Here is a 27,523-nt window from a genome sequence, read left to right as displayed (position 1 = left end):
TTGGTTGCTACTCCACAATTTTACATTTTTGCTCCTGATATGAATTGTAATAGAAATATCTGACATTTAGAATATCTGATATGTGACACCTGTGAAAGGGCCATGTGACCCCAGGGGGTCATGATCCACAGGTTGAGAACCACCTCAGTCAAGAAGCACAAGGAACGATTAGTAGAACTCTGTGTGAGACTGCTAATGAACCCTACACAGTCGTGTAGAGAATCATTGCGTAATAGTGGTTTTCAGATGGTTCTAAACCTTCATGCACAAAGGGAGAAAAAGAACCTTTATTGAAACTCATAATAGAAATGGATAAAACAGAGCTTTACTAGAACTACTAAGTCTTAAATGTCCTAATCTGAAATGAAATCGGTACTGACAAGGACACTGATATAGAAAATCACTACAAAGAGTTTGAATGAAGAATTCCATAAAATACACATTCATGTTTAAATCTATATCTATATCTATATATATATATATTGCTGAGTAAAATATGTATCTTAAATTGGTGTTTAAAATACATAATTTTGAGTCATGAAATGAATGAATTCAATATAAAAATAATGAAAGTGTTTTGAAAAATAAGAAAACTTAAAAGTAGGATTAAAACACATAGAAAGAGTTCTTTTTAAAGTTCAAAGATATCTCATTTGGGAAAAATTTAATAAAAGTTAAACCATATTCCTGAAGAACACATTTCACTTTGGAGAGCCCCTAAAGTCCCTTCATCCTCATTTTTTTTGAGTTGACAAAAGAGAGGCATGAAATCACGTTTCTTGAGAACTGAAGTAATGAAGATCTAGGACTACAGTAATTGCTTTGGAACTGAATTATGAAGAATTGATGGGTAGCGGAAGAATAAAAACAGACTCAAAAAATATGGCAGGCTGAATAACTTGGAAAACATTTAATATTTGTATTTAGATTCATGCCAAAAGAAAGTTCAAAGATGTTAGTTGCTACTGAAGTCTATTTCATAAACCCCATTCATTCTAATTGTTGTTAGGGGAGCCAATTCACAGTTAGACTGAAGTTAGATTCCTGCATGATTGATGAGAGCCTGTTAAAGCATCATAATAACTCAATATCCTTTCTCCTCCATGTCAAGTTAATATATCATACTTTATGTTTCACAGAACATCTATCCTTTGCCTCTTTTCCTTTGACTGTCACAAATGGTCTCAGAAAAAAGCATTCTACTCTGATGCTATTATTAGGTAACTAAGCTTAAGAGCTACATGTTGAGAATGAACACTTCAGCTCCACAAATTCTAGACTGTCTGCTTATGGGTTATGTGACAGAGAATTCATTCAAACAGTTTGAGTAAACATTACTCGATAGATCTTTCACTTCTGAAGAAGAAATGCAGAAATCACCAACATAAATAATATTTTCCTGTTAAATACTTACGCTCACTATCAATGATATTACCTGGATATTTTTGCTGTACTGTAAAAATTCTGCTCACCCTTCAAAACACACCACATATGCTGCATTAAATGTATTGTTCATAGGAGTGATTCCATATTTCATCAACAAACTTACAGAAATAATTTCAACATGAATTTATTATCTGCCCTTCCTTAGGAGCAAAAAGAAATAGATATTATAGATGAGGGTAATTACTTTTAAAACGAAATTCATTTATGAGCAAACAGATCAGGTACCATAAATGCTTTTGACTTACTTGATATAGTAGGGCACTTTGTTTGGTGAGATGGCTCTCTCCCAGGGACCCTGGACTGAAGCTGCAAAAAGAAAAAAGAAAAAAAAAAGAAAGGCAAGGAGGTCAAATTCATGGTAAACAGGAAGGACAACATTAATCTCCAGAATTACAATTTTACACTGATACTGGTCTGTTTGCTCGGTTGCCCATGAAGACAGGATGGATTAACCTGATGCTCTGAAATTTCTGGCCTAATCTAAGTGAAATTGAACTCACCCAGGCACAAAGATAAATGGAAAGGGCTGGGGGGGGGTCTTTCTACTGCTGAACCTATACAAGAAGTACAAAAGGATGAGCAAACTGACAGCTCTACTCGCTGCGTGCATGCTTTATAATAATGCTTTATAATAATTCCTGTTGTTGATTTTCAGGATGTTATGATTTGCTTACTGGGTTTTATTTATTCCTTTATTAAGTGAAATATCCTCTTGTGATATATTTGAGTTCTATGTCATTGAAAACAAGGTACTATGCTTATCAATCTGGTATACTTATATTTATTTGGTTAAAGAGGATCCAAATCCATTTACCAGTTACATGCTTAATTAGGTACTTCAAAATGTTCTCCATAGTAGTGGAAGAGACAAGCAAAGGTGACAGAATGACCGCTGGTGATAGCAAAGGAAAATAAAAATTTATGCATAGTCTGTGAGGTCACATATGTGTGTGTGCTTGTGTGTGTGTGCATGCCTGTGTGTGTGTGTGTGTGTGTGTGTGTGTGTGTATGTGTGTGTGTATATGGCCTGCATTTGGAATTCATTTAATGACTTTATTAGACATAAGTCAAAACAGTTGTCTTTAAATTGCCCATTTTTTCAAAAAAAATTAAGGTAAGGCCTCACTCTGAATCTTAGACTGACCTTGAATTTATCATTTTCTCTTCTTTAGCTCCATGAGTTGCCAGGGTTATGAGTATGTGCTATCAGCACCAGATTTCTAACTGTATTTTTCTTTTTTTTTTTTTCTTTTCTTTTTTTCGGAGCTGGGGACCGAACCCAGGGCCTTGCGCTTTCTAGGCAAGCGCTCTACCACTGAGCTAAATCCCCAACCCCTAACTGTATTTTTCTAATGCTTAAGTTGTGGTGCCACCCGCCGCCAGTCTTTACTGAAGTTGATCCACTAAGAGTATCCTTTTTGTACTGCTTATGTCTGAGTTTTCCTTTCCTAAAGATAAAAAAATATATCTTGTGCAAACTTCCTCCTGAATAAACTTTCAAGACATGGGAATTTCAAGAAACATACATAGTGGGTTCAATATTCAGTACAGAAAAAAAGAACAGAACATGGAATGCCATCTGAAATAGAAATATACGAATCATTCTTATTCACATCTAGCAATTCTGTGTATACATGTTTTCTTTAGAATCTTCATCCCACTAATAATTGGTAGCACAGCTGATGCTATTATTTCCTTCACTGAAAATTTCCCTTCTAAATTAGTCTCACAGTAAATTCACTTCAGAGTGTATTGAGATGTAAGAGAACGTCAAAGTTAATATATCCTTGACTACACCGTAGAATATGAAAGAACAGCTTCTAATAAAAGGTAACTTCCCCCATGCCAGACAATTTAAAGGTAATGAAACTCCAGCTTCTTTGTTTTATATAGAGTAATAGAGGGATTGCATTACCCAACCTTTAACCAGGCTTTGTCCCTTGGAGATGTGTCATTTAAATGATATAAGAAATGGATTTGTATTTAGCAGGCAATTATGCTTTTATCCTTTTGGCAGATAGAAATCCATAATAGAGAGGAAAAAAGACATTTAGCTGCTGCTTTGAAGTACTCCCCAGTCTTCCATTTATCTCTGTCCTTTGTATATTCTTTTCATTTTTCTTCACCTTGCCTCCCCTTCTTGACTTTCCACCATTCCTTTGCCATCCTCTGCCAACTCTCTTCTTGCCCCCCTCCCCACTTTTTTCTTCTTTAGGATACAGCTCTTGATCCTGATTTGTTCGCATTGTAAATAATATCCAATTTCAAAACATGTATTAGATTCCCCACCCTACTTGATCAAATAAGATGTTATAAGATTCTATCACTCCAAGCCTGCTCTGGTACAAAGCATAATGGAGAGGTAGTGATCCCACCTCCTGGCTGTTAAGTGAAGACTCTTAATAATTGTGTCATGTGTATATAAGGAAGAACAAAAGTCCAGAGAGCATTTGGTGACCTCACCCTTGCTGGCTTGACTGTGAGACTGAATGGTTACACTGACAAGAGAAAGACTATTCCTTAAAGTTCTCCAAGGATTAAGGCTTCATGATTTCTCTCATAGTTTTTCCTAATGATCATTCTAATGCGTTAGAAATTCATTCTGATTTTGGGGACAAAGTATGTTCTCCTGTCACAGAAAAGTTTGCTCTTCTACAGTATTCTTAGGCATCTCTTAGAGGAAAGTGTGCTGGAGATGGCTATATATGCTATGCAGCTTGGCTAAATGATTTGCTACACCCAAAGAGGTGAAGATGGAGGCCAGACTGGACTACATAAGAAGACAATGGTATCAAAAAGCCAAAAGGAGGAAGGAACTATCAGCTGCATAATCTACAAGAGAATCCATGGTATGCAGTAGAGCTAACAGCTAATATACTTAAACTGAGTCACTTTGCATTGTTCAATATTAAGATGAAAAGGGATCATGTATGTGCCAGAGGAATTATTAAAATATGCTTATTAAATAATTTGAAAAATTTTAAAGAAATAAGAAATCTAAGTTCCAGTTAAATAGGAACATTAAAATACTTTTTAAATTTTTATGTGTCTCGGTGGTTTCCTGGCAACACATGTCTGCACCATGTGTATACTTGATGCCCCTGAATGCTAGAAGTGGGCAATCCCTGACAGTTGTCAGCTAACATATGGGTACTGGAAATTGAACTAAGATTTGTGCTTTTAAATATTAATCTCTCTAGCCCCTGTAAGAACTTCTTACTATTTCCTACTTACACTTCTTCATCGTTAATTGTTTCTCCTTAAAACTTAAGCAATACAAAATTCTTTGGTTTTCATGTGGACCAATCGAATAGGTCTCATAGTGAGATTCAGTGCACCTTTCTCCCATAAAGGATGTACCCGCTTTCACTCATAGTTTATAAATTCACCCAAACAATTACTTTTCAGTCATAGTTTGAATCCATAGAATGCTTTTTATGCAATTAAAAAAAATCAGCAGCCTCCTTCCATTCCTTCTCTGCTCCATCACCACTAGAAGCACGTCTGCTCGACTGAAGTGCTTGCTGTAGAAGTAATACAGTTGAATGATATTTCTCTAGGACTGCATTTGGCATTCCTCTGAAGAGAATGTTAAAGGGATGTTGGCAGTTTTATTCAGAGCCTCACATCTATTCAAACCTCAATCAAACATGGGGTAACTCTCATATGTGTACCCCCAGAATTATCATTTCATTTCTTGCAGTAGTGCTGATGCCAACAACAGCTGTTTCTTATCTCAGTGCACCAGTGGAAGCCTGTCATCCTTTGCAAAGCTAGCTGGTATGACACACATACACACACACACACACACACACACACACACACACACACTTTATGTCTGATGTGTCCATTTTTAGTAGCCCATCAGAAGCAGATTTATTGGCAAATAGTTTTTATATGACACCAGGCTGTCCTTTGCCATTTTATTATACAGATGTTTCTATAACTACTATGAGTAATTCCAATGAGGCTTTGTAATCCACATTTTCTAGTGGAAAAATCATTCATTATCATACAACACCAGCACCATGGTGTATTGTCTACTGAAATTTAAATAGTAAACTGCACATGAATTTATTTATTTCAAAGTCAGCCTCTGAATTCCTCCCTGTGTTACAGATGCAGCATGTTATTAAGAACAAGAAAGAATAGCAGTTCTACCTTCAAATGTTTTCCTCCCTCGAGGTACTATGATTCAATATTGTGCCCAAGGTGGTTTGAAAATCACAAACATGGGCCACACTATTTTGATACCTTTTGATGCATGATGAACACAATGTTCCAGGAGATGCACCCCAGTGTAGAAACATATTTTAATTGACAGAGGGGCTTAACCAGAAAATTAAAAAGAATGTTAATGTTATGAACCATGCCAAAGAGCACTGTCTGGAATTCCAATTCAAATGCAATCGTTAACCTTTTGACTTTTCTTGGAGCTTGAGATAACATGGTTGGGTCAAAACAAAGCCAAAACAATGTGGGGAAAAGAAGAGAAACATAAAAAAGAGGAGCTTTCATTGGAGATAAAACAGGAAATTCAACTTCAAAGTTAAAAGAAAGACATTAGGGAAACAGGAATATAACACAGTGGTAAGACACTTGTCTAGTACATGCAACATGTTGGATTCACTGTGCAATACCACCAAAAATAAAGGAAGAAGAAGGAAAAATGTAAAGACAGGACTTCAAAGGCCAATCAGTGAGTCACTGGTACTTGGCTGTTCTGAAGTGTGCAAATTCTAGTAGTGCTTTTATGGGTACATTTTACATTGATGGAATGAGTAATGTTTATTTTTAACCTTTTGTCTATTCTTTTCCCACAATACTCCCTAGACTTTTTATTTTCCAATTAATCTAAGAGTCCATGAAGTTTTAATACCTTATACCATAGACATAATACATGTCTATTTATTCATTACAGGTATTTATGAATTCTCATTCCTTAGAAGCAATTTTTGCCCTTCAGATCAATGTAGTTCTGTAGAGAATGCTTGATATAGAGACTGTGCATACAGGGGAGGAATATGAATTGTTGAAATTGTCTTATAAGCTTGAAACATAACCTAAACTAGCTCTTTGGATAGTCAGCAAACTGTTGTGTAGGTATTATTTTCATTTTCAGATGATGAAACCATGAAGGCCACATAAAATAACAGATTTAAGGATACTTTCCTAAATAAGTAAAGGATTGTAATTCTGGAATGCTATTCAAACTGAATTCAAATGGATGGTTCATGAAGGAGAAAGGATACTCACTGTTTTTTCTGTACTCTGGATTGCATGCTATTTAATGTGCAAAATATGCCCACAGGTATAATAGTAACATGAATGCTATAAAGGATAGAAAATCACTTTCTGATTGTATTTAAGGTCTACTCCACCAAAAAATCCTCATGCCTGGTACTATATATCTGGTCAAGAATTCTTGTTTGGTATGGTAGTTTGAATGAGAATGGCTGTCATAGATTCATGTTTGAATACTTGGACCTTTAATCGTTGGAAGTGTTTGGGAAGGATTAAGACATCTAGCCTTGTTGGAGGTTATGTCAATAGGGAGAGGGTTCTGAGGTTTCAAAAGTCACATGCGCTGTACATTTTGTTCTTTTCCTCCTGCGTATGGTTTGAGATATGAGCTCTCAGCTGTTCCTACCACTATTTCTTCACTCTGCTATTATGGAATCTTAAACCAAATTACAATTTTTCTTTCATAAGTTGTTTTGGGTATGGTGTTTTATCACAGTAATAGAAAAGTAGTGAATATAACTAGAAGTAGGTCCTAGAAATACTATTAGTACTAGAAGTAATAGTATTATTTTGCTACGTGGACTTAATATTACACTGCCTTCTAAATTTGCATTTCTACATCTCTTCCTGATCTCTTCCTCATCAAAGAAGCTTTTTTGTGCATTGGATGACAGTTAACAATGAGACTTACAAGGGCCAAAGTTCAGAGGATAAGTGTTTGTATGGTATTTATCCCTAAAAGGGACAACTGTATCATACTCTTTCCCTTCAAGACTCAGGAATCACAGGGAAAATGGAGAAAAAAGATTATTAGAGCTAGAAGTTCACTAAGTTGAGCACAAAATAGTGTCTTCTGGACATGACAGAATCACTAAATTTATGCACTCATGACAGCTGTGATTGCCCACACAAGATTTGCACAAGATCAAGCCAGTCAACATTTGAGTGTGGAGAGGAGGAGTCCATAAGCTCTCACCACTAACCAAGGAACTATTGGTAACTGATAGCAGATGCAGGAGGGAGAATCAGTTTTTATTAAGGGTGTGGCATACCTCAGTAAGTCTGCCATGCTCCACTGAATGGCCCTATATCCATGAGTCCATGAACAACACAAATCCACTAGGGGTGTTAAAAAAATCTTAAAAATGTCCTCTGTTATATATAATAGTTTGTGAAGTCCTATTCATCTGTTTCCTTTCATGTTCAGAAGGTGACTTATTTTTTCATGTTTTTCACCTCAGTGCTCATTAGAGATCCCTGTTTTCTTTAATTAAAGATATTTTCTACCTTTGTATTTAAGGATTTTTTCATGCTTTACCTCATACCTCTTTCCTAAAGCTTTTTTACATGACCCTAACACTTCCTGTTCATACCCTATTCAGTTACAAACATGGCTGCCTCTATTATTCTCAACTTCCTCTTTAATATAAAGTCCCTTCACCCCATCATACTCTTAATTTTCAGTTTTTGATTTCCATTATTTGATTTAATAACTCGTAGTTACTTATATTTAACTGTGGTCCAAAAATATTGAATGCAAAATTTCAGAAATAAATAACCCATACTTAAAATTTTTATGCTATTCCAAGTAGTGTGATAAAAAATTTCATGCAGACTGTTAAGGACTTAAAGGGGCATCTATATTACAACCCTTCCCTGCAAAACTACCCAACCAAACAAATGAACAACAACAAAGAACAACAACAACAAAAACCACAAACCATCTAATACAGCAGATATAGACTCTGTCCCTGTCACTTTGCCTTTGAGATTCATCTGTGTCATTCATGTATCAACAATTCATGCCTTTTAAATGTTAATATTTCACTATATATAGATAATGGATATACCACTTAACTGTTGAATGTGACATTTAGATTACTTTAAATGCTTGGCAAACATAAACAAATCTTGTACCAACATCTGTGGGCATTTTTTGTTGTAAGTATAGCTTTAAATTTCTTTTTTTCCATCTTTATTAAATTGGGTATTTCTTATTTACATTTCAAATATTATTCCCTTTCCTGGTTTCCATGCCAACATTCACCTAGCCCCTCCCCCTCTCCTTCTCTATGGGTGTTCCCCTCCCAATCCTCCTAGTCCCTGATTTTAGTGGGATTGCTTCGAGGTTCTCACTATTTAGTTTAATGTTAGCTACTGGTTTGCTGTATATTTCCTTTACTATGTTTAGGTATGGGCCTTGAATTCCTGTTCTTTCCAGGATTTTTATCATGAATGGGTGTTGAATTTTGTCAAATGCTTTCTCAGCATCTGATGAAATGATCATGTGGTTTTGTTCTTTCAGTTTGTTTATATAATGGATCATGTTGATGGTTTTCCGTATATTAAACCATCCCTGCATACCTGGGATGAAGCCTACTTGATCATGGTGGATGCTTTTTTTTGATGTGTTCTTTGATTCGGTTTGCAAGAAGTTTATTGAATAGTTTTGCGTTGATATTCATAAGAGAAATTGGTCTGAAGTTCTCTTTCTTTGTTGGGTCTTTATTTGGTTTAGGTATAAGAGTAATTGTGACTTCATAGATGGAATTCAGTAGTGCTCCGTCTGTTTCAATTTTGTGGAATAGTTTGGATAGTATTTGTATGAGGTCTTCTATGAAGGAATGAGAGAATTGTGCGCTGAACCCATCTGGACCTGGGCTCTTTTTGGTTGGGAGTCCTTTAATGACTGCTTCTATTTCGTTAGGAGTTATGGGGTTGTTTAAATGGTTTATCTGTTCCTGATTTACAGTACCTAGTATGTGTCTAGGAAATTGTCCGTTTCCTTCAGATTTTCAAGCTTTGTTGAGTATAGGTTTTTGTGGTAGAATCTGGTGATTGTTTGAATTTCCTCTGATTCTGCTGTTATGTCTCCCTTTTCATTTCTGATTTTGTTAATTTGGACACACTGTCTGTGTCCTCTTGTAGTCTGGCTAAGGGTTTATCTATTTTGTTGATTTTCTCAAAGAAAATCTGTTCTATTGATTCTTTGTATAGTCCTTTTTGTTTCTACTTGTTTGATTTCAGCTCCAAGTTTGATTATTTCCTGCCTTCTACTCTTCCTGGGTGTATCTGCTTCTTTTTGTTCTAGAGCTTTTAGGTGTGCTGTCAAGCTGCTGACATATGCTCTCTCCTGTTTCTTTCTGCAGGCACTCAGAGCAATGAGTTTTCCTCTTAGCACAACTTTCATTGTGTCCCATAAGTTTAGGTATGTTGTACCTTCATTTTCATCTAAGAAGTCTTTAATTTCTTTCTTTATTTCTTCCTTGACCAGGTTATCATTGAGTAGAGCTTTGTTCAACTTCCATGTATATGTTGGCATTCTTTCCTTATTGTTATTGATGATCAGCTTTAGCCTGTGGTGGCCTGATAGGACACATGGGATTATTTCTATCTTTCTGTATCCATTGAGGTCTGTTTTATGACCAATTTTATGGTCAATTTTGGAGAACATACCTTAAGGTGGTGAGAAGGAAGTGTATCCTTTTGTTCACAATAGAATGTCCTATAAATATCTGTTAAGTCCATTTGATCCATGACTTCTGTTAGTCTGTCTACGTCTCTGTTTAATTTCTGTTTCCATGATCCATTGATGAGAGTGGGGTGTTGAAATCTCCTATTATTATTATTGTGTGAGGTACAATGTGTGCTTTGAGCTAATTTAGTAAGGTTTATTTTATATATGTAGGTGTCCTAGTATTTGGAGCATAGATATTTAGGATTGAGATTTCATCTTGGTGGATTTTTTCTTTTGATGAATATGAAGTGTCCTTCCTTATCTTTTTTGATGACTTTTAGTTGAAAATTGATTTTATTCGATATTAGAATGGCTACTCCAGCTTGCTTCTTCTGACCATTTGCTTGGAAAGTTGTTTTCCAGCCTTTCACTCTGAGGTAGTGTCTGTCTTTGTCTCTGAGGTGTGTTTCCTGTAGGCAGCAGAATGCAGGGTCCTCGTTGCATATCCAGTTTGTTAATCTGTGTCTTTTTATTGGGGAATTGAGTCCATTGATGTTGAGAGATATTAGGGAATAGTGATTGTTGCTTCCTGTTATCTTCGTATTTGGAGATGAGATTATGTTTGTGTGCTTGTCTTCTCTTTGTTTTGTTGCCAAGACGATTAGTTTCTTGCTTTTTCTGGGGTGTAGCTTGCCTCCTTGTGTTGGGCGTTACCATTTATTATCCTTTCTAGGGCTGGATTTGTAGAAAGATATTGTGTAAATTTGGCTTTGTTATGGAATATCTTGGTTTCTCCATCTATGTTAATTGAGAGTTTTGTTGGATACAGTAACTTGGGCTGGCAATTGTGTTCTCTTAGGGTGTATGACATCTGTCTAGGATCTTCTCCCTTTCATAGTCTCTGGTGTATTTCTGATAGGTCTGCCTTTATATGTTACTTCACCTTTTTTCCTTACTGCTTTTAATATTCTTTCTTTGTTTTGTGCATTTGATGTTTTGACTATTATGTGATGGGTGGAGTTTCTTTTCTGGTTCAATCTATTTGGGGTTCTGTAGGCTTCTTTTATGTTTATGGGCATCTTTTTCTGTAGGTTAGGGAAGTTTTCTTCTTTGACTTTGTTGAAGATATTTTCTAGTCCTTTGAGTTGGGAGTCTTCACTCTCTTCTATGCCTAATATCCTTAGGTTTGATCTTCTCATTGTGTCCTGGATTTCCTGTATGTTTTGGGCCAGTAGCCTTTTCTGTTTTACATTATCTTTGACAGTTGTGTCAATGATTTCTGTGGAATCTTCTGCTCCTGAGATTCTCTCTTCTATCTCTTGTATTCTGTTGGTGATACTTGTATCTATGGCTCCTTGTCTCTTCCTTTGGTTTTCTATCCAGGGTTATCTCCCTTTGTGCTTTCTTTATTGTTTCTATTTCCGTTTTCAATTCCTTCACATGTTTGATTGTATTTTCCTGTAATTCTTTCGGGGATTTTTGTGCTTCCTCTCTAAGTGCTTCTACTTGTTTACTTGTGTTTTCCTGCATTTCTCTAAGGGACTTCTTTATGTCTTTCTTGAAGTCCTCCATCATCATGATCAAATGTGATTTTAATTCTAGATCTTGGTTTTCTGACTGGATAGTCAGTTTTGCTTTGGTGGGAGTATTGGGCTCTTATCATGTCATGTAGTCTTGGTTTCTGTTGCTTGGGTTCCTTTGCTTGCCTCTTCCCATCAGGTTGCCTCTGGTGTTACCTTGTTCTGCTATTTCTGACAGTGGCTTGACCATCCTGTAGACCCGTGTGTCGGGAGTGCTGTAGACATATTTTCCTGTTTTCTTTCAGCCGTTTATGGGAACAGAGTGTTCTGCTTTCAGACGTGTAGTCGTTCCTGTCTACTGGTCTTCAGCTGTTCCTGTGGGCTTGTGTCCTGAATCCATCAGGCAGGCCACTTGGAGCAGAAAAGTTGGTCTTACCTCTGGTGTCAAGCCTGAAGTCGCTCCTCGGAGCTGGTTTTCAGCTCTCTGTGAGGGCAGCAACCAGAAATGCCTGCCCCTCCTTCTCCGGGGTCCTTGTGCAAATGGGGCCCAGATGGCTCTAGGTGTTTTCCTCTAGAGACAGAAATGTTGTCAGAGAGTAGTCTCCTCTGGCTTCCCAGCTGTGTCTGCCCCTCTGAAGGTCTAGTTCTCCCTCCCACGGGATTTGGTTGCAGGGTGCTGTTTGACCTGGTCTCTTCAGATCCAGGCACGGTCTGGACTGCAGGGCTCCTGTAGCTTGAGTGTCAGCTTTACATTTCTTTAAGGTGAATGTTTAATGGTATGTTTCCTGAGTTAAAATATTTTCTTTGTTTTTGTTTTTGTTTTTTTTGAGTCAGGTTCTTGTTATGTAGCCCTGGCTGACCTCAAATTTATATTAATCTTCCTGTCTGAACCTTCCAAAACTAGAGACTTGCAGCATCATACCTAGCTTATAGTAGTAATGTAATGACATTAATGTATGTAACCCACATTATTGGATATACCACAATTTATAGACGAAATTCCTCTTTAAGAATATTTAGATTGCTTTGAGTCTTAAAATACAAGGCCACTATGGCCATTTTAAGATAACCCTTTACATACATTTTGTTAATTTTCTTAACAAAAATTCCTAGAAGTATATTTATTTAATTAAAGGCTGTGAACATTGTGCTGGATAGGATCATGCCAATGACATGAGCTACAATCACTGGAGAGCAGGAAGCCTTAATTGAGAAAATCCCTTCATCAAGTCAGGCTGTAGGCAAGCCTATAGGGGATTTTTCAAATTAGTGATTGATGGGGGTAGGGCCTAGCCCATTGTGGATGGTGCTATCCATGGGATGGTGGGCCTGGGTTCTATAAGAAGCTGGCTGAACAAGCCAGGAGCAGCAAGCCAGTAATTAGCTCCCCTTCATGCCCTCTGCATCAAGTCTTGTCCTTAGATTCTTGCCCTGTTTTTGTTCTTGTCCTGAAAATAATGAACAGTAATGTGGATGCATGAGCCAAATAAACCCTGTCCTCCCCAAGTTTCTTTTGGTCAAGTTTTATCACAATGATAATCCTAACTAGGACAAACAGTATAAAGGCATTTTATATAAATGACACTACCATCAGAAATCTTTATTGATTTGTAGGGAAAGAGAAAAAATATTTCTGTAGGTGAATGCTATCTACTGGTATAATATTCAAGGTACACTAGATATGACAATTAGTTGGTGATATGTCTTTCATATGTCTCTTTTCTCCTGAAATATTATAAACTCCTTGAATGGTGAAAGGAACATAAGCTACTTAACTTTCTATTCCAGTGTCAGGTCCTGAGTTTTGAGGTCATGTGGAATTTCCAGGGCAGAACTTCTGAAAAAGTAGATTTGATTCCTGAGGCTATCGCCACACATCATTACCTTTAAGTCTTGTTTCTTTCTCCTTCTGAATATGTAGAATGGAAATAGCTATACGTCCTTTTTATAACATATCAGGCTATAAAATGTTAGACAATATGGAAATACTTGGCAAATGTTAATCGTTTTACAAATGATGTTTGTAATTTTGTATCTATAAGATGTTATCTGAATAGTTATAGAATAAATCCCCCTGCTACAGTTATCAAATCTTGAATCTACTGCTAACTACTGGTTTTAAAAGATCTGTCTCTGTCTCTCTGTCTCTCTGTCTCTGTCTCTGTCTCTCTGTCTCTCTGTCTCTGTCTCTGTCTCTCTGTCTCTCTGTCTCTCTGTCTCTCTGTCTCTCTCTCTCTCTCTCCCCGTGTGTGTGTGTGTGTGTGTGTGTGTGTGTGTGTGTGTGTGTGTGGTCTCACAGAAGGCAGAAGAGGAACTGGATCATCTGGAATTGGACTTACTTGGTTGAGAGCTGCTATATCATTGCTGGGAAATGGAACTCTGTTCCTGTAGAAAAGTAGTTGGTGCTTTTAACCACTAAGCCATCTTTCTAGCCCCTACTAACTATTCTCAGTGTGCCGCATGCAGTATAAAATAACAAAGAAAACAAAGAAAAGTGCATTTGAATCCTACCCTTCTTCCTGAGCTTATGGCTTTTCTTTTTACTTCTGTCTTTTCAAAGAAATAGCATCTTTTCAACAGATCTTCCTTCAGCATTAATGATAAAACCATTAGCCTATATTTTATGCATAAACACATTATAAAACACAGTACTTCAATAGCAACTTTTATACAGAGTATCCTTCTATTAATTCATATTAAGTTACTGAAATTTTGTACCCATTGATGCATATCTTTTAGTTTTCTCCTAGCCACATCCTGTGGCTACCCTATTCTACTGCTTCTGTAATGTTGCCTATTGTGAAATACCTCATATAAGTGCAAAATAGAAAGACATAGTTAATTTTATACAAATTCTTTTGGAATAAATGATCCATCATAATTGGAAGTTATGATGTTTAAATTATTGTCAAATTAGATTTCTGTTTTTGTTGACATCATATACTGACACCAAAGGTAAAGGCACAGAATGGAGAGGCACTTCATAAATGATTTGTACAAGTAGTGAGAAATTACAGATGATTTTAACAATTCATTACTAGACAATTAAAGATATGTTTCACTGGCAGAAAATTAAATTAAGATAAAAGTTTCTGATGAATGATATAATTATATTAAATATTTAGAAGTTGAATATTTTCAATCAAACTCAAGTGGGAGATGATTAGAATAGTGTTAGAATCATGGTTGAAGCCATGAAAATGGTTTGTTTCAAAAAGAAGCAAATACACCCAGGAGGAGTAGAAGGCAGGAAATAATCAAACTCAGAGCTGAAATCAACCAAGTAGAAACAAAAAGGACCATAGAAAGAATCAACAGAACCAGAAGTTGGTTCTTTGAGAAAATCAACAAGATAGATAAACCCTTAGCCAGACTAACGAGAGGACACAGAGAGTGCGTCCAAATTAACAAAATCAGAAATGAAAAGGGAGACATAACTACAGATTCAGAGGAAATTCAAAAAATCATCAGATCTTACTATAAAAACCTATATTCAACAAAACTTGAAAATCTTCAGGAAATGGACAATTTCCTAGACAGATACCAGGTATCGAAGTTAAATCAGGAACAGATAAACCAGTTAAACAACCCCATAATTCCTAAGGAAATAGAAGCAGTCATTAAAGGTCTCCCAACCAAAAAGAGCCCAGGTCCAGACGGGTTTAGTGCAGAATTCTATCAAACCTTCATAGAAGACCTCATACCAATATTATCCAAACTATTCCACAAAATTGAAACAGATGGATCACTACCGAATACCTTCTACGAAGCCACAATTACTCTTATACCTAAACCACACAAAGACACAACAAAGAAAGAGAACTTCAGACCAATTTCCCTTATGAATATCGACGCAAAAATACTCAACAAAATTCTGGCAAACCGAATTCAAGAGCACATCAAAACAATCATCCACCATGATCAAGTAGGCTTCATCCCAGGCATGCAGGGATGGTTTAATATACGGAAAACCATCAACGTGAGCCATTATATAAACAAACTGAAAGAACAGAACCACATGATCATTTCATTAGATGCTGAGAAAGCATTTGACAAAATTCAACACCCCTTCATGATAAAAGTCCTGGAAAGAATAGGAATTCAAGGCCCATACCTAAACATAGTAAAAGCCATATACAGCAAACCAGTTGCTAACATTAAACTAAATGGAGAGAAACTTGAAGCAATCCCACTAAAATCAGGGACTAGACAAGGCTGCCCACTCTCTCCCTACTTATTCAATATAGTTCTTGAAGTTCTAGCCAGAGCAATCAGACAACAAAAGGAGGTCAAGGGGATACAGATCGGAAAAGAAGAAGTCAAAATATCACTATTTGAAGATGATATGATAGTATATTTAAGTTCCACCAGAGAACTACTAAAGCTGATAGACAACTTCAGCAAAGTGGCTGAGTATAAAATTAACTCAAATAAATCAGTTGCCTTCCTCTATACAAAAGAGAAACAAGCCGAGAAAGAAATTAGGGAAACGACACCCTTCATAATAGACCCAAATAATATAAAGTACCTCGGTGTGACTTTAACCAAGCAAGTAAAAGATCTGTACAATAAGAACTTCAAGACACTGAGGAAAGAAATTGAAGAAGACCTCAGAAGATGGAAAGATCTCCCATGCTCATGGATTGGCAGGATTAATATAGTAAAAATGGCCATTTTACCAAAAGCAATCTACAGATTCAATGCAATCCCCATCAAAATACCAATCCAATTCTTCAAAGAGTTAGACAGAACAATTTGCAAATTCATCTGGAATAACAAAAAACCCAGGATAGCTAAAGCTATCCTCAACAATAAAAGGACTTCAGGAGGAATCACTATCCCTGAACTCAAGCAGTATTACAGAGCAATAGTGATAAAAACTGCATGGTATTGGTACAGAGACAGACAGATAGACCAATGGAATAGAATTGAAGACCCAGAAATGAACGCACACACCTATGGTCACTTGATTTTTGACAAAGGAGCCAAAACCATCCAAAGGAAAAAAGGTAGCATTTTCAGCAAATGGTGCTGGTTCAACTGGAGGTCAACATGTAGAAGAATGCAGATCGATCCATGCTTATCACCCTGTACAAAGCTTAAGTCCAAGTGGATCAAGGACCTCCACATCAAACCAGACACACTCAAACTAATAGAAGAAAAACTAGGGAAACATCTGGAACACATGGGCACTGGAAAAAATTTCCTGAACAAAACACCAATGGCTTACGCTCTAAGATCAAGAATCGACAAATGGGATCTCATAAAACTGCAAAGCTTCTGTAAGGCAAAGGACACTGTGGTTAGGACAAAACGGCAACCAACAGATTGGGAAAAGATCTTTACCAATCCTACAACAGATAGAGGCCTTATATCCAAAATATACAAAGAACTCAAGAAGTTAGACAGCAGGGAAACAAATAACCCTATTAAAAAATGGGGTTCAGAGCTAAACAAAGGATTCACAGCTGAGGAATGCCGAATGGCTGAGAAACACCTAAAGACATGTTCAACATCTTTAGTCATAAGGGAAATGCAAATCAAAACAACCCTGAGATTTCACCTCACACCAGTGAGAATGGCTAAGATCAAAAACTCAGGTGACAGTAGATGCTGGCGAGGCTGTGGAGAAAGAGGAACACTCCTCCATTGTTGGTGGGATTGCAGACTGGTAAAACCATTCTGGAAATCAGTCTGGAGGTTCCTCAGAAAATTGGACATTGAACTGCCTGAGGATCCAGCTATACCTCTCTTGGGCATATACCCAAAAGATGCCTCAACATATAAAAGAGACACGTGCTCCACTGTGTTCATTGCAGCCTTATTTATAATAGCCAGAAACTGGAAAGAACCCAGATGCCCTTCAACAGAGGAATGGATACAGAAAATGTGGTACATCTACACAATGGAATATTACTCAGCTATCAAAAACAACGAGTTTATGAAATTTGTAGGCAAATGGTTGGAACTGGAAAATATCATCCTGAGTGAGCTAACCCAATCACAGAAAGACATACATGGTATGCACTCATTGATAAGTGGCTATTAGCCCAAATGCTTGAATTACCCTAGATCCCTAGAACAAACGAAACTCAAGATGGATGATCAAAATGTGAATGCTTCACTCCTTCTTTAAATGAGGAAAAAGAATACCCTTGGCAGGGAAGGGAGAGGCAAAGATTAAAACAGAGACTGAAGGAACACCCATTCAGAGCCTGCCCCACATGTGGCCCATACATATACAGCCATCCAATTAGACAAGATGAATGAAGCAAAGAAGTGCAGACAGACAGGAGCCGGATGTAGATCGCTCCTGAGAGACACAGCCAGAATACAGCAAATACAGAGGCAAATGCCAGCAGCAAACCACTGAATTGAGAATAGGATCCCCGTTGAAGGAATCAGAGAAAGAACTAGAAGAGCTTGAAGGGGCTCGAGACCCCATATGTACAACAATGTCAAGCAACCAGAGCTTCCAGGGACTAAGCCACTACCTAAAGACTATACATGGACTGACCCTGGACTCTGACCTCATAGGTAGCAATGAATATCCTAGTAAGAGCACCAGTGGAAGGGGAAGCCCTGGGTCCTGCTAAGACTGAACCCCCAGTGAACTAGACTATGGGGGGGAGGGCGGCAATGGGGGGAGGGTGGGGAGTGGAACACCCATAAGGAAGGGGAGGGGGGAGGGGGATGTTTGCCCGGAAACCGGGAAAGGGAATAACACTTGAAATGTATATAAGAAATACTCAAGTTAATAAAAAAAAAAAAGAAAATGGTTTGTTTCTTTAAGGGAAGTAGTAAAAGAGAATTGTAAGTACATAACACATTGCCATATGATGGAATATCATTTAGCTTTGAAAGAGGTGGTATCTTAGTTTGCTTTCTATTGCCGTGATGAAATACCACGATCAGTGGTAACTTAGGAAGGAAAAGATTTATTTCAATTTAGAGATCTCAGGTCACACTCTACCCTGAAGAGAAATCAGGGTGGGAACTCAAGGCAGGAATCTGGAGGTAGGAACAGAAGAAGAGGTAGGTCATAGAGGAATGTTGCTTACTGGCTTGTCCTTTGTGGCTTGCTTAGCTTGCTTTTCTGTACAACTCAGGACCATCTGATCAGGTATGGTATTGTCCAAGGTACTCTAAGGCCTCTCAAAAAATCATAAATCAATAAAATTTCCCCCACAGACTTGCATACAGGTCAATATTGTGGAGGCATTTTTTTTCATTAGGTTCCCCCTTTTCAGATGGTCCCAGATTTTATGAAGGTGACATGAACAAACAAACAAACACAGATGAAAATCATCGGGTTTGATAGTGTACATTTATAATCACATCACTTAGGAATCCGAGGCAAGAAGCTCAAGAGTTTGCAGACGAACTGGGCTATAGCACAGGACACTGCCTCATAAAACAATCAAAAATAAAAGAATGAAAATCTATCATTTATGATAGTGTGGGTGGAATTTGAAGTTGTGTCCTCAAATAAAAGATCAAAATTGCACTATTCTACATTTATAAGGTATCTGACAGTAGTGAGCATAATAGACAAGGTCAGGCTGCTTAGAATGGTTTGCTCATGATAAGTAAATCTTACAGAAACAAAATAGAGTGGTGCTAACTGTAGAGAGCTGCGACGTGCCGAGCCTCAAAGATGGCCCTGGTTTCCGCCTTCCACCCTCCCAATGGTGAGCGCTCCTTCCAGTAAACAAGTCCTTATTTGGCTATGTCTGCCTGGCCTGCTAGCTTCCGCATAGTGACAGCCTATCTACATGACCCACTTGGCTTGCTAGGACTGGCCAGTGCTAGCTATTTAAGTGTGGTGCAGGGCGTTCCCTGGGAGGACAGAGAAGAGAGAGAGAGAGAGAGAGAGAGAGAGAGAGAGAGAGAGAGAGAGAGAGAGAGAGAGAGAGAGAGAGAGAGAGAGAGAGTCAGAAGAAAGAGAGAGAGTCAGAAGGGAGAGAGTAAGAAGAGAGTCAGAGGGGAGAGAGCCAGAAGAGAGAGTCAGAAGGTTGTATCAAGGTTCCTGAGTAAAACTGCTTGAAGAAGATCTCCTGTGGTCGTGTCTTCCTTGCTGGTCGAGGTTGGGCACGGCAGTTAACCAAGGCATAGTGGGGGAGGAAATGGAGTGTTAATGTTTAATGGGTACAAGGATCCCATCGCCTTAGATGAATGAACTATAGAGACATGCAGTATAGCGTGGTTTCTACAATGCTCTTAAAACTTTGAGATGGATTAAAAAGAATAAAGACAAAAGTGTGAGTATATTGCCCATTACTGGAGAAGTTGTGGGCACTATCTTCTTACACTGTGGTGGCAATTGAACCACAACCAAAACACAACACAGACACTTGAACTAGGTAGAGAGAGAGCTAACCATAAGGAAATCTGAGCTTGTGGGTATGAATAACAGTGATTCCAATGGACCTGAGTTTTAGAAGAAGAAGCATTTGATGCTTTGAGCATAGGGGACATGACTAGGACAGGTAGAAAGTAGTAAAGGTGGAGGCATAGCACTTGGGCTGAACAAGGAAGCATGCCAAGGGGAAGTAGCTAGAAGAGGCCCTGATCAAGCATTGGAAAGTTGCATTGGAAGTGGAGGAAGTGTTAAATGAGGAGAGACAATATTAGAAGGTGGGTTATTCCTTCTCCACAGGTCTATAAAGTAGCCTGTTCAGCCCATGCAGTTACTGAATTTTTAGATGAGGGCCTTCTTTGTGATATATGATTACGTGAAGGACTTATTTCTACTATTTTAACTCTCTGAAGCCATCATTGAGATGGAAATCCACTGCTTATGTTTTTCAGGTAGTTATCAAGCTGCAAGTACGTCTATGTATCATTTCTCCTTGCAATTGCTTTCTGTATAGCTTTTATTTTCATTTGATGTGATGCATATAGTTCCTGTAAGTTTTCTGTCACTTATCTGAAAGGGAGAGTTAAATTTAACACTTTTCAAAACATTAAATTAAAATCAGCACAGTGCTTCGTATGCCTGTGTCATATATCAAAAGTAAAGATTCAATGAAAAGTTTAGGATCACTTACTAAACTTTCAAAGATGGGCTGATTTTCCATAAAGATTTCAATATCAGAGACAGATGGGCTACATTCCAGAGGGGAAGGTCGCAAGAGTGATGAATGAGACCTCTAATGTCTGCCATAGCTGTGAAAATCTTTATGGCTAACTAAAATTCCTCACGAATAACAACCTGTAAATATTATATGAACTGTCAGGCAGCTAACACTGAGCTCTGACACCATCACACATGGTGAACAGAACCGCACACCATGGGATTTGTCCGGAGATGGCCAAGTCATTTAGTGTAACAGGCTTATATTTGATCTGAGGAGTCAAGAGTTCATGCTAAACTACTTGGCAAGACGACTGAGTTGCTGAGATAACACTATCTGTTATCCAGTGGTGCTGGCTTCAGAGTCCCACCAAGTCTAATAAGTAATATTAGCTGGTATGACTCATGAAAGAAAACCTCCTTCCGACAGACTCATGGAACAACATCTAAACCCTCACTGTGGTCATTAGAATGAAATCAAGCTCCACAAATATAGGTAAGTATTTATCTGTATAAATAGCATTGTGTTTAACTTCTGCTCATGGTATTTCTGAATAAGTTTGAAGAGAGCCGGATGATGACATTACCAGAGGCTTTTCGTTCAGGTCATAGTGGTTACAATCTTTGGGCCATCTGGGTTAAGTCAGGTTACTAACAAGTCAGTGCAATATTGCCAGGTGCCTTTAGTGTCTATCCAGATGTGCTTTTAAAAGATGGCAGGCAGTCAACACCATTTGCTGAATGCTCTCTGTGCGAGTGTTATTGTATTAGGCACCAGGGAAATTTCAAGGAAAGTAAAACTGGAAACCTGAGACAGCAAGGGAGCAGCTCAGATATTAAAAACCAAATGACTACAGGTGATGGATATATCCATCTAGAACCAAGATAAGAAGCCTGGGAAAGAGCTAAGGATATGACAGTAATTAAAGAAAAACAACTAATGGGATGGTTTTAATTAGAGTCCAATTTTTACTCCTATGTAAAAGGAAACCTGTATACTCTAGCCACAGTATTTTCCTGGAGAACAGTGTGGCTTCACACTTTTCCCTTGCTTTAGGAGATGTTCTGTGGACTTGTACAGAAGTTTGTTCCCTTGTGTGCTGGCAATCTGCTATGAGAACATACCCCAGGCAGTGAATTCTGCTCCTTCAACCTGGGTCTCAGTCCCTAACATATTTAGAAATAATCTGAACTGAGTTCACAGCCTGGAGACAATTCCTACTATCCCATAGCATGAAGCAGACAGAGCTTTCCAATCAATCTTTAGCTATACCCCAAAGCATGAAAACAGACTCCAAAGTCCTCTCGTCCAAAGTCTTTCCATTTGTTTAGTAACTTCCTCTGCTTGCATCTGAGGATGAACAGAGATCATTCCCTCTAATCTGGAGTGTCGAAGCTTTTGAGATCCACAGCTGATCATCTATGCAGGTCACAAGTAAGAGACTGGATATGTTAATATGCCACCCAGGCTGTTTTTTTCAGACAATCATACGTTTCATTTTGTAGGGCTATTATGAGAAGTCTGTGTCAGTTACATGGCATCGTTTATATATTTTTGCTTTAATGTTATTATTAATGTCATGAGTACCAGGATGCCTATCTAAAGAACTAGCCTACTAGCCTATCATTAGTGTGAATAATTTCAGTAATTAGGAAAAGGAAGCAGACTCTCAGTATTGACCAACAAAGCATGAGCCCAGTGAGCAATGCAAGGACATACTCCTTCTTCTTTTTCCAGCCATTTTCTGACTTTTCAAAAACAATTATGAAGTACTCAGAGTAGTAAAAGATGAAAGGAAACAAATCGTCCTTTTGGCATCCTGATTTTGCTATCAGCTATGGAAATAATCCATCTTTTATCACTTGACATTAATTTGTCTAGGATTCCAAAGCAAATTGGTAAATATTTACACACTTAAATAAAAACTTGATTTGTTTCAATGTCCAGTGGTGAATTCTAAATTGCATTTAGAATTTAGTAAACTTTTTTTCTTTTTCTCTTTTCTCTTTAAATTGGTGTGGATGGTTTATGTTTGAAAAATACTCTGACAAAAAATTATGTACTATCCTGGTTAAAATGTAAGCCTGGCGATACTTATTTTGTATTAAGATAGGATAGTTCTTGTGAGATTTTTTTTTTTTTTTTGGCTAGGCTCCATAAATAACTGAAGATTCTATTTGAAATTTTCTCTCCCTCCCTAACATCTTTAATTGATGTTTTTACTTCAGGCCTTCGTGTTTTTTGAATTAGTTTCTTTGCAGTGATAGCTAAATTAGGTCAGCTTCTACAACACAAACTCTGTGATGGTTTGGATTAGTTTATGTTGCAAAGATGTATGTGTTGGTCCTCAAGGTGGTGATACTGGCTTAGAGGGAACTTTATGAGGTGGGGCCTAGAGGGTTAGGTAGTTAGGTCAAATAAACTGGCCTCTAAGACTAAATTAATTTTCTTGGGACGCTGGTTAGTTTTAAAGATAGCAATATTTGATATTTTGAGACAGGGTCTCACTATGTGGTCCTGGCTGATCTGGAATTCACTATGTAGACTAGGTTAGAATTAAACTCCCTCAGATCTGTCTGCCTCTGACCTCCAAATGTTTGGATTGAAGGCATGCACAACCATGCCTGGCTTAAGATAACAGTTTTTTTGGTAGTGGAGGTGGAGGTGGAGGTGGAGGTAGAGGTGGTGATGATGCTTTTTTTCACAATGTATATTTGTATCTTACCTGTTTGCTCATCTGTACACCTACACTCACATGCTTCATACCCATGGAAAGCTAAAGAGGTCCTTGGATCTCTTGCAATTAGAATGGTGGGTGGCTATGAGTGACTGTTTGGGTGCTGGGAATAGAATCCGGGTCTCCTGGAATAGTTAGCAGCCAGTGCTCTTAACCACATAGCTACTTCTCCAGCCTCTTGCAACAAATTTTTATAAAAGAGAAAGCCTGCTCCTTCTTTAGGTGCTGTCCTATCTTGACATGTGATCCTATTTATACTTTTTTTTGCCATTGTACTGCAGCCAAATTTCTTTTTTATATATAAAATAACCATTTTAAGTTATCTCGTATTGTAATTGAAAAGAGAAAAATTCACATTTTACATTTTGAGAACAAATCCCTTCTGTCTTTAACTCACAACAAATGAGCTCTTTCTATGCCTCTTCTATTTTTTTCCCAGACATTTTCTCACAGACTTTTTCTTTCCACATTATATTGCCCCCATGTTGACTAACTCTTCAATTATCCTATCCCTTGTCTGTCTATTTCTATCTCATTAAAATATTAGCACTCTCTAAAACCTATATTTATATTCATTATACATACATAAGAAGTTCCTTTTCTGAACAGAAGGGCTATAAGGAGACAACTCATAAGATGCAAAGGGGGTTATTCATCATATCAGAATGGCTAAGTGGAAGGAAGAACCTACTTTTTCATTACTGAATGCATCTTATGACTCTTGTTAATTGAAATCAAGGACCAAACAATTAGAAACATTCTTTGCTAGATTTTTATTAGAAATACCCTCTACCTCAAATTTGCATATAGCCTCAGGGAAAATGTGCCTCAGTACAAATTATTTCCTACCTTAATTCCTTATAGAATTGTTCCTATTTCTATTCTACCCCTGAAGTTCTCATAGTTTACCACCTCTATATAGGTCTCATAGTTTACCACCTCTACTTATAGGTCTATTTTGCTTAGAATTTGAGGGTACCAAGGGCAAAATTCTGTTCTCTCTCTCTCTCTCTCTCTCTCTCTCTCTCTCTCTCTCTCCATATATATATATATATATTTTTTTCTTTATTTTTTAGAAAAGTTCTCATGTATCTCAGGTTCTAATATTTCCTAGGGTGATCATGAATTTACTACACAACTGAGAATGACCTTGGGCTTCTGTTCTTCCTGCTTCCAGGATTACAGGTATGTGTCACCCTTGTGTAGTAATTTGGACCAAATATTTCCTGCATTCTAGATATGCAGTGTACCAGCTGAGCTAAGTCACCAGGCCCTCTCCTTAGGTTTTAAGTGCTTAGGGGATTTGAATTATACATGAATGGGTGAATGACATAAGTATGTTATAACAAGTAAGAATGATACAGATACATGCTACTTCTTAACTAAGAATATGAAGCTTTCTCTTCTCATTAAGAACAAGTTCCAAAGACTTGTGGTCACTACTAAGAAGGTCTTACCTGGCCGTCACTGATCTAAAATTTTCTATTTTGTTTCTCGATTCTAGTTACACTTGCTTCCTTGTTAATCCTCAAACCTTCTAATCATACTCCCATGTTGAGGCTTTTAGCTTTACTGCCTCATCTTCCTGGAACACTTTGCCCCCAGTAAATCTTACCGATTAGGTCATTGTGGTGGTTTGAATGAGAGTAGCCCCATAGGGTCATATATTTGAATATATAGTCTTCCAGGAGTGGAACTATTTGAGATGGTCTAGAAAAATGTGTGACCTTGCTGGAATAGGTGTGGCATGGTTGGTGGAGAAGTGTCACTTGGGGTAGACTTTGAGGTTTCAAAAACCCACACTAGTCCTACAGTTGCTCTCTTCCCATTGTCTGTGGATCAGAATGCAGGACTCTCAGCTCCTTCTCCGCTCCACGTCTACCTGCATGTTTCCATGCTTCCTACCATAACAGACTAAATCTCTGAAACTGTAAGCTAGCTCCCAATCAAATATTTTCTAAGACTCACTCCAGTGATGGCGTCTTTTCACAGCAATAGAATAGTAACTAACACAGTCCCTCTCTTGCTTTATTCCAATCTCTTCACGCTAATCAGTCTAACCCACACACTCTTATCTCTTCTTGTCTGACCCTTCTACTTAAAATGCTTTTTTTCTTAATGCTGAGAGTTAGGGAAATCATCTTCCCAAGGAATGAGGTCATGAATTTTACATTGAACGAGAGGGCATATGGGAGCAGTTGGAGGAGGGGAATTATGTGATTATATCACAACTCCAAAACGTTAAAAAATACGTTAAAAATCCTCCCTTCACCCCTCTGGTCCATTTACTCTTCTTTATTAATCTCATTGCTACTTGATTTTCTACATATTATTAAAATTTAAGTTCTATGAAACAGAAACTTTTCTGTTTACTGCTATTTTCAAGTTTCTTGAATAGAACGTGATTGATATTGTTCACTCAATAGATATTGTTAAGTGACAAGTCACTTCTTAGTTGAGATAAAGTAAAGGAAAGCTCATTACCTTCTTAGGACATTAGGCTACATTCTTTTCTAGTATATCAGAGTGAGAAGAGCCTTTAAAGTACGGCATTATTCATTCAATCAAGGTATATTTTGCATGTATTTAAGAGATACTTTAACAGAAAGCTAATTTTTTTAAAAAAAGCGACACAAACATGTAAACCACACACACACACACACACACACACACACACACACACACACACACACACACTTTACCCTATGCTGCTCACACTCTGCCCAATTTCTTAATAGGATCTGTTTAATCACCCATCATGCTTTCTAACTCTTGCCTGTCATTGGTGTGACTCAAGTTGTAAGGCAAGACGTTGATGTAATTTTCCGCTGTCCCGAAAGACCTTACCTGTTAATGGCGATCATAGGCCACCCACCTTAAATAATGATCATTAGTACTTACAATGGACAATATCATCAACCTCATTATAAAAGTGAGAGGAAATCAAATCACCCAGCAATGTCACAGTCTATCAATTACACTGTCTCCCCATAAATGGATTTCCCTAAGAGAAGGCTGTAATTCAAAATTTAAAGTATGAAATGGTTTTCAAAGTGTATCACTGGGGTTTGCAACTAGGGATGAGAGGAGAAGGGAGAAGGAATGTTTGGAAACAACCCAATGATATTTTCAGGTGACTCTACAGACTGTATTATATTTAGAATTTTGTAGATTTTTCTACCATGTGTAAATCAAAAGCTGTCTATAGAGCACACACATCTTTGTCTCTGCCACTTACAATCTCTTCTCAAGCAAGGCAATTCAGACACTACCTGGAGATTGTTATAATACTTCCATTTGCTTTTGCATGTGTATTGTTGGGGATGGTGATAAGGGTACAGAGAAGTAGACTTAGTTTATTTTACAAGCATGGAATTCTACATGACTCTCCATGTCAATGTTGACAAATTGTTCAGGGGTGGACAGATAATAGTCTGCACTGATTTCCATGTATGGTGTCACACACCTCTGATCTGAGCATATTGAAGGATGAGATTTGTCTAAGTTTGAGGTCAGCCTGGGCCATATAATCAGTTTGAGGATGGTCTGTGATATATTGTAAGATCAAGTTTCAAAAGAGCACAAGTAAATGAATAATAAATGCGATTATAATTTGCAATCAGGGACAATTTTACTCTTTAGGAGACATTTAACAATGTCTGCAGACAATTTTCTTTGTTACAATAGAAGAGAAAAGGTATTAATTGCCATGAATTAGATAGAGGCTAAAGATCAGTTGCCAGGGATAATACAGAGGACATTTCCCAACAATTGTCAGGCTCAAAGTGTTATAGTACCTAGGTCAGGAAAGACTGGTTTACAGTTAAGTCTGTATTTCACTTTTAGATGGATTTGAAATCACTAGCCAAATAAGTGTTATGGCTGACCTTAATATACAAGGATACACAAATGGCAGAAAAGTGAGGGAATGAATAAAACGTCAGAACAAATGAAGAAGACAGTTCACGAAGGAGTCAAAATTGTGGTGAGTGATGGTGCTTGCCTTCCTTTTATCAGAGCATTCGAGAAGCAGAGGCAAGCA

General features: G+C 37.6%; 1 protein-coding gene across 9 annotated transcripts in view; it reads right to left on the bottom strand.

The window, feature by feature from the left end:
• Positions 1-27,523, bottom strand: part of Dmd (dystrophin) — a 2,349,574-nt gene that overhangs the window by 235,198 nt on the left and 2,086,853 nt on the right. For all 9 annotated transcript variants that reach the window (XM_087599109.1, NM_001370876.1, XM_087599108.1 and 6 more), the window contains 1 exon segment: positions 1,692-1,752. In XM_087599109.1, coding sequence (XP_087455235.1) covers positions 1,692-1,752 — 61 coding nt within the window.

The sequence above is a fragment of the Rattus norvegicus genome, chromosome X (genome assembly GCF_021556685.1).
Source record: "Rattus norvegicus strain SHRSP/BbbUtx chromosome X, alternate assembly SHRSP_T2T, whole genome shotgun sequence".
Taxonomy (NCBI): Eukaryota; Metazoa; Chordata; class Mammalia; order Rodentia; family Muridae; genus Rattus; species Rattus norvegicus.
The sequence above is the reverse complement of the archived record's forward strand: the minus strand, read 5'-3'. Positions and strand labels throughout refer to the sequence as shown.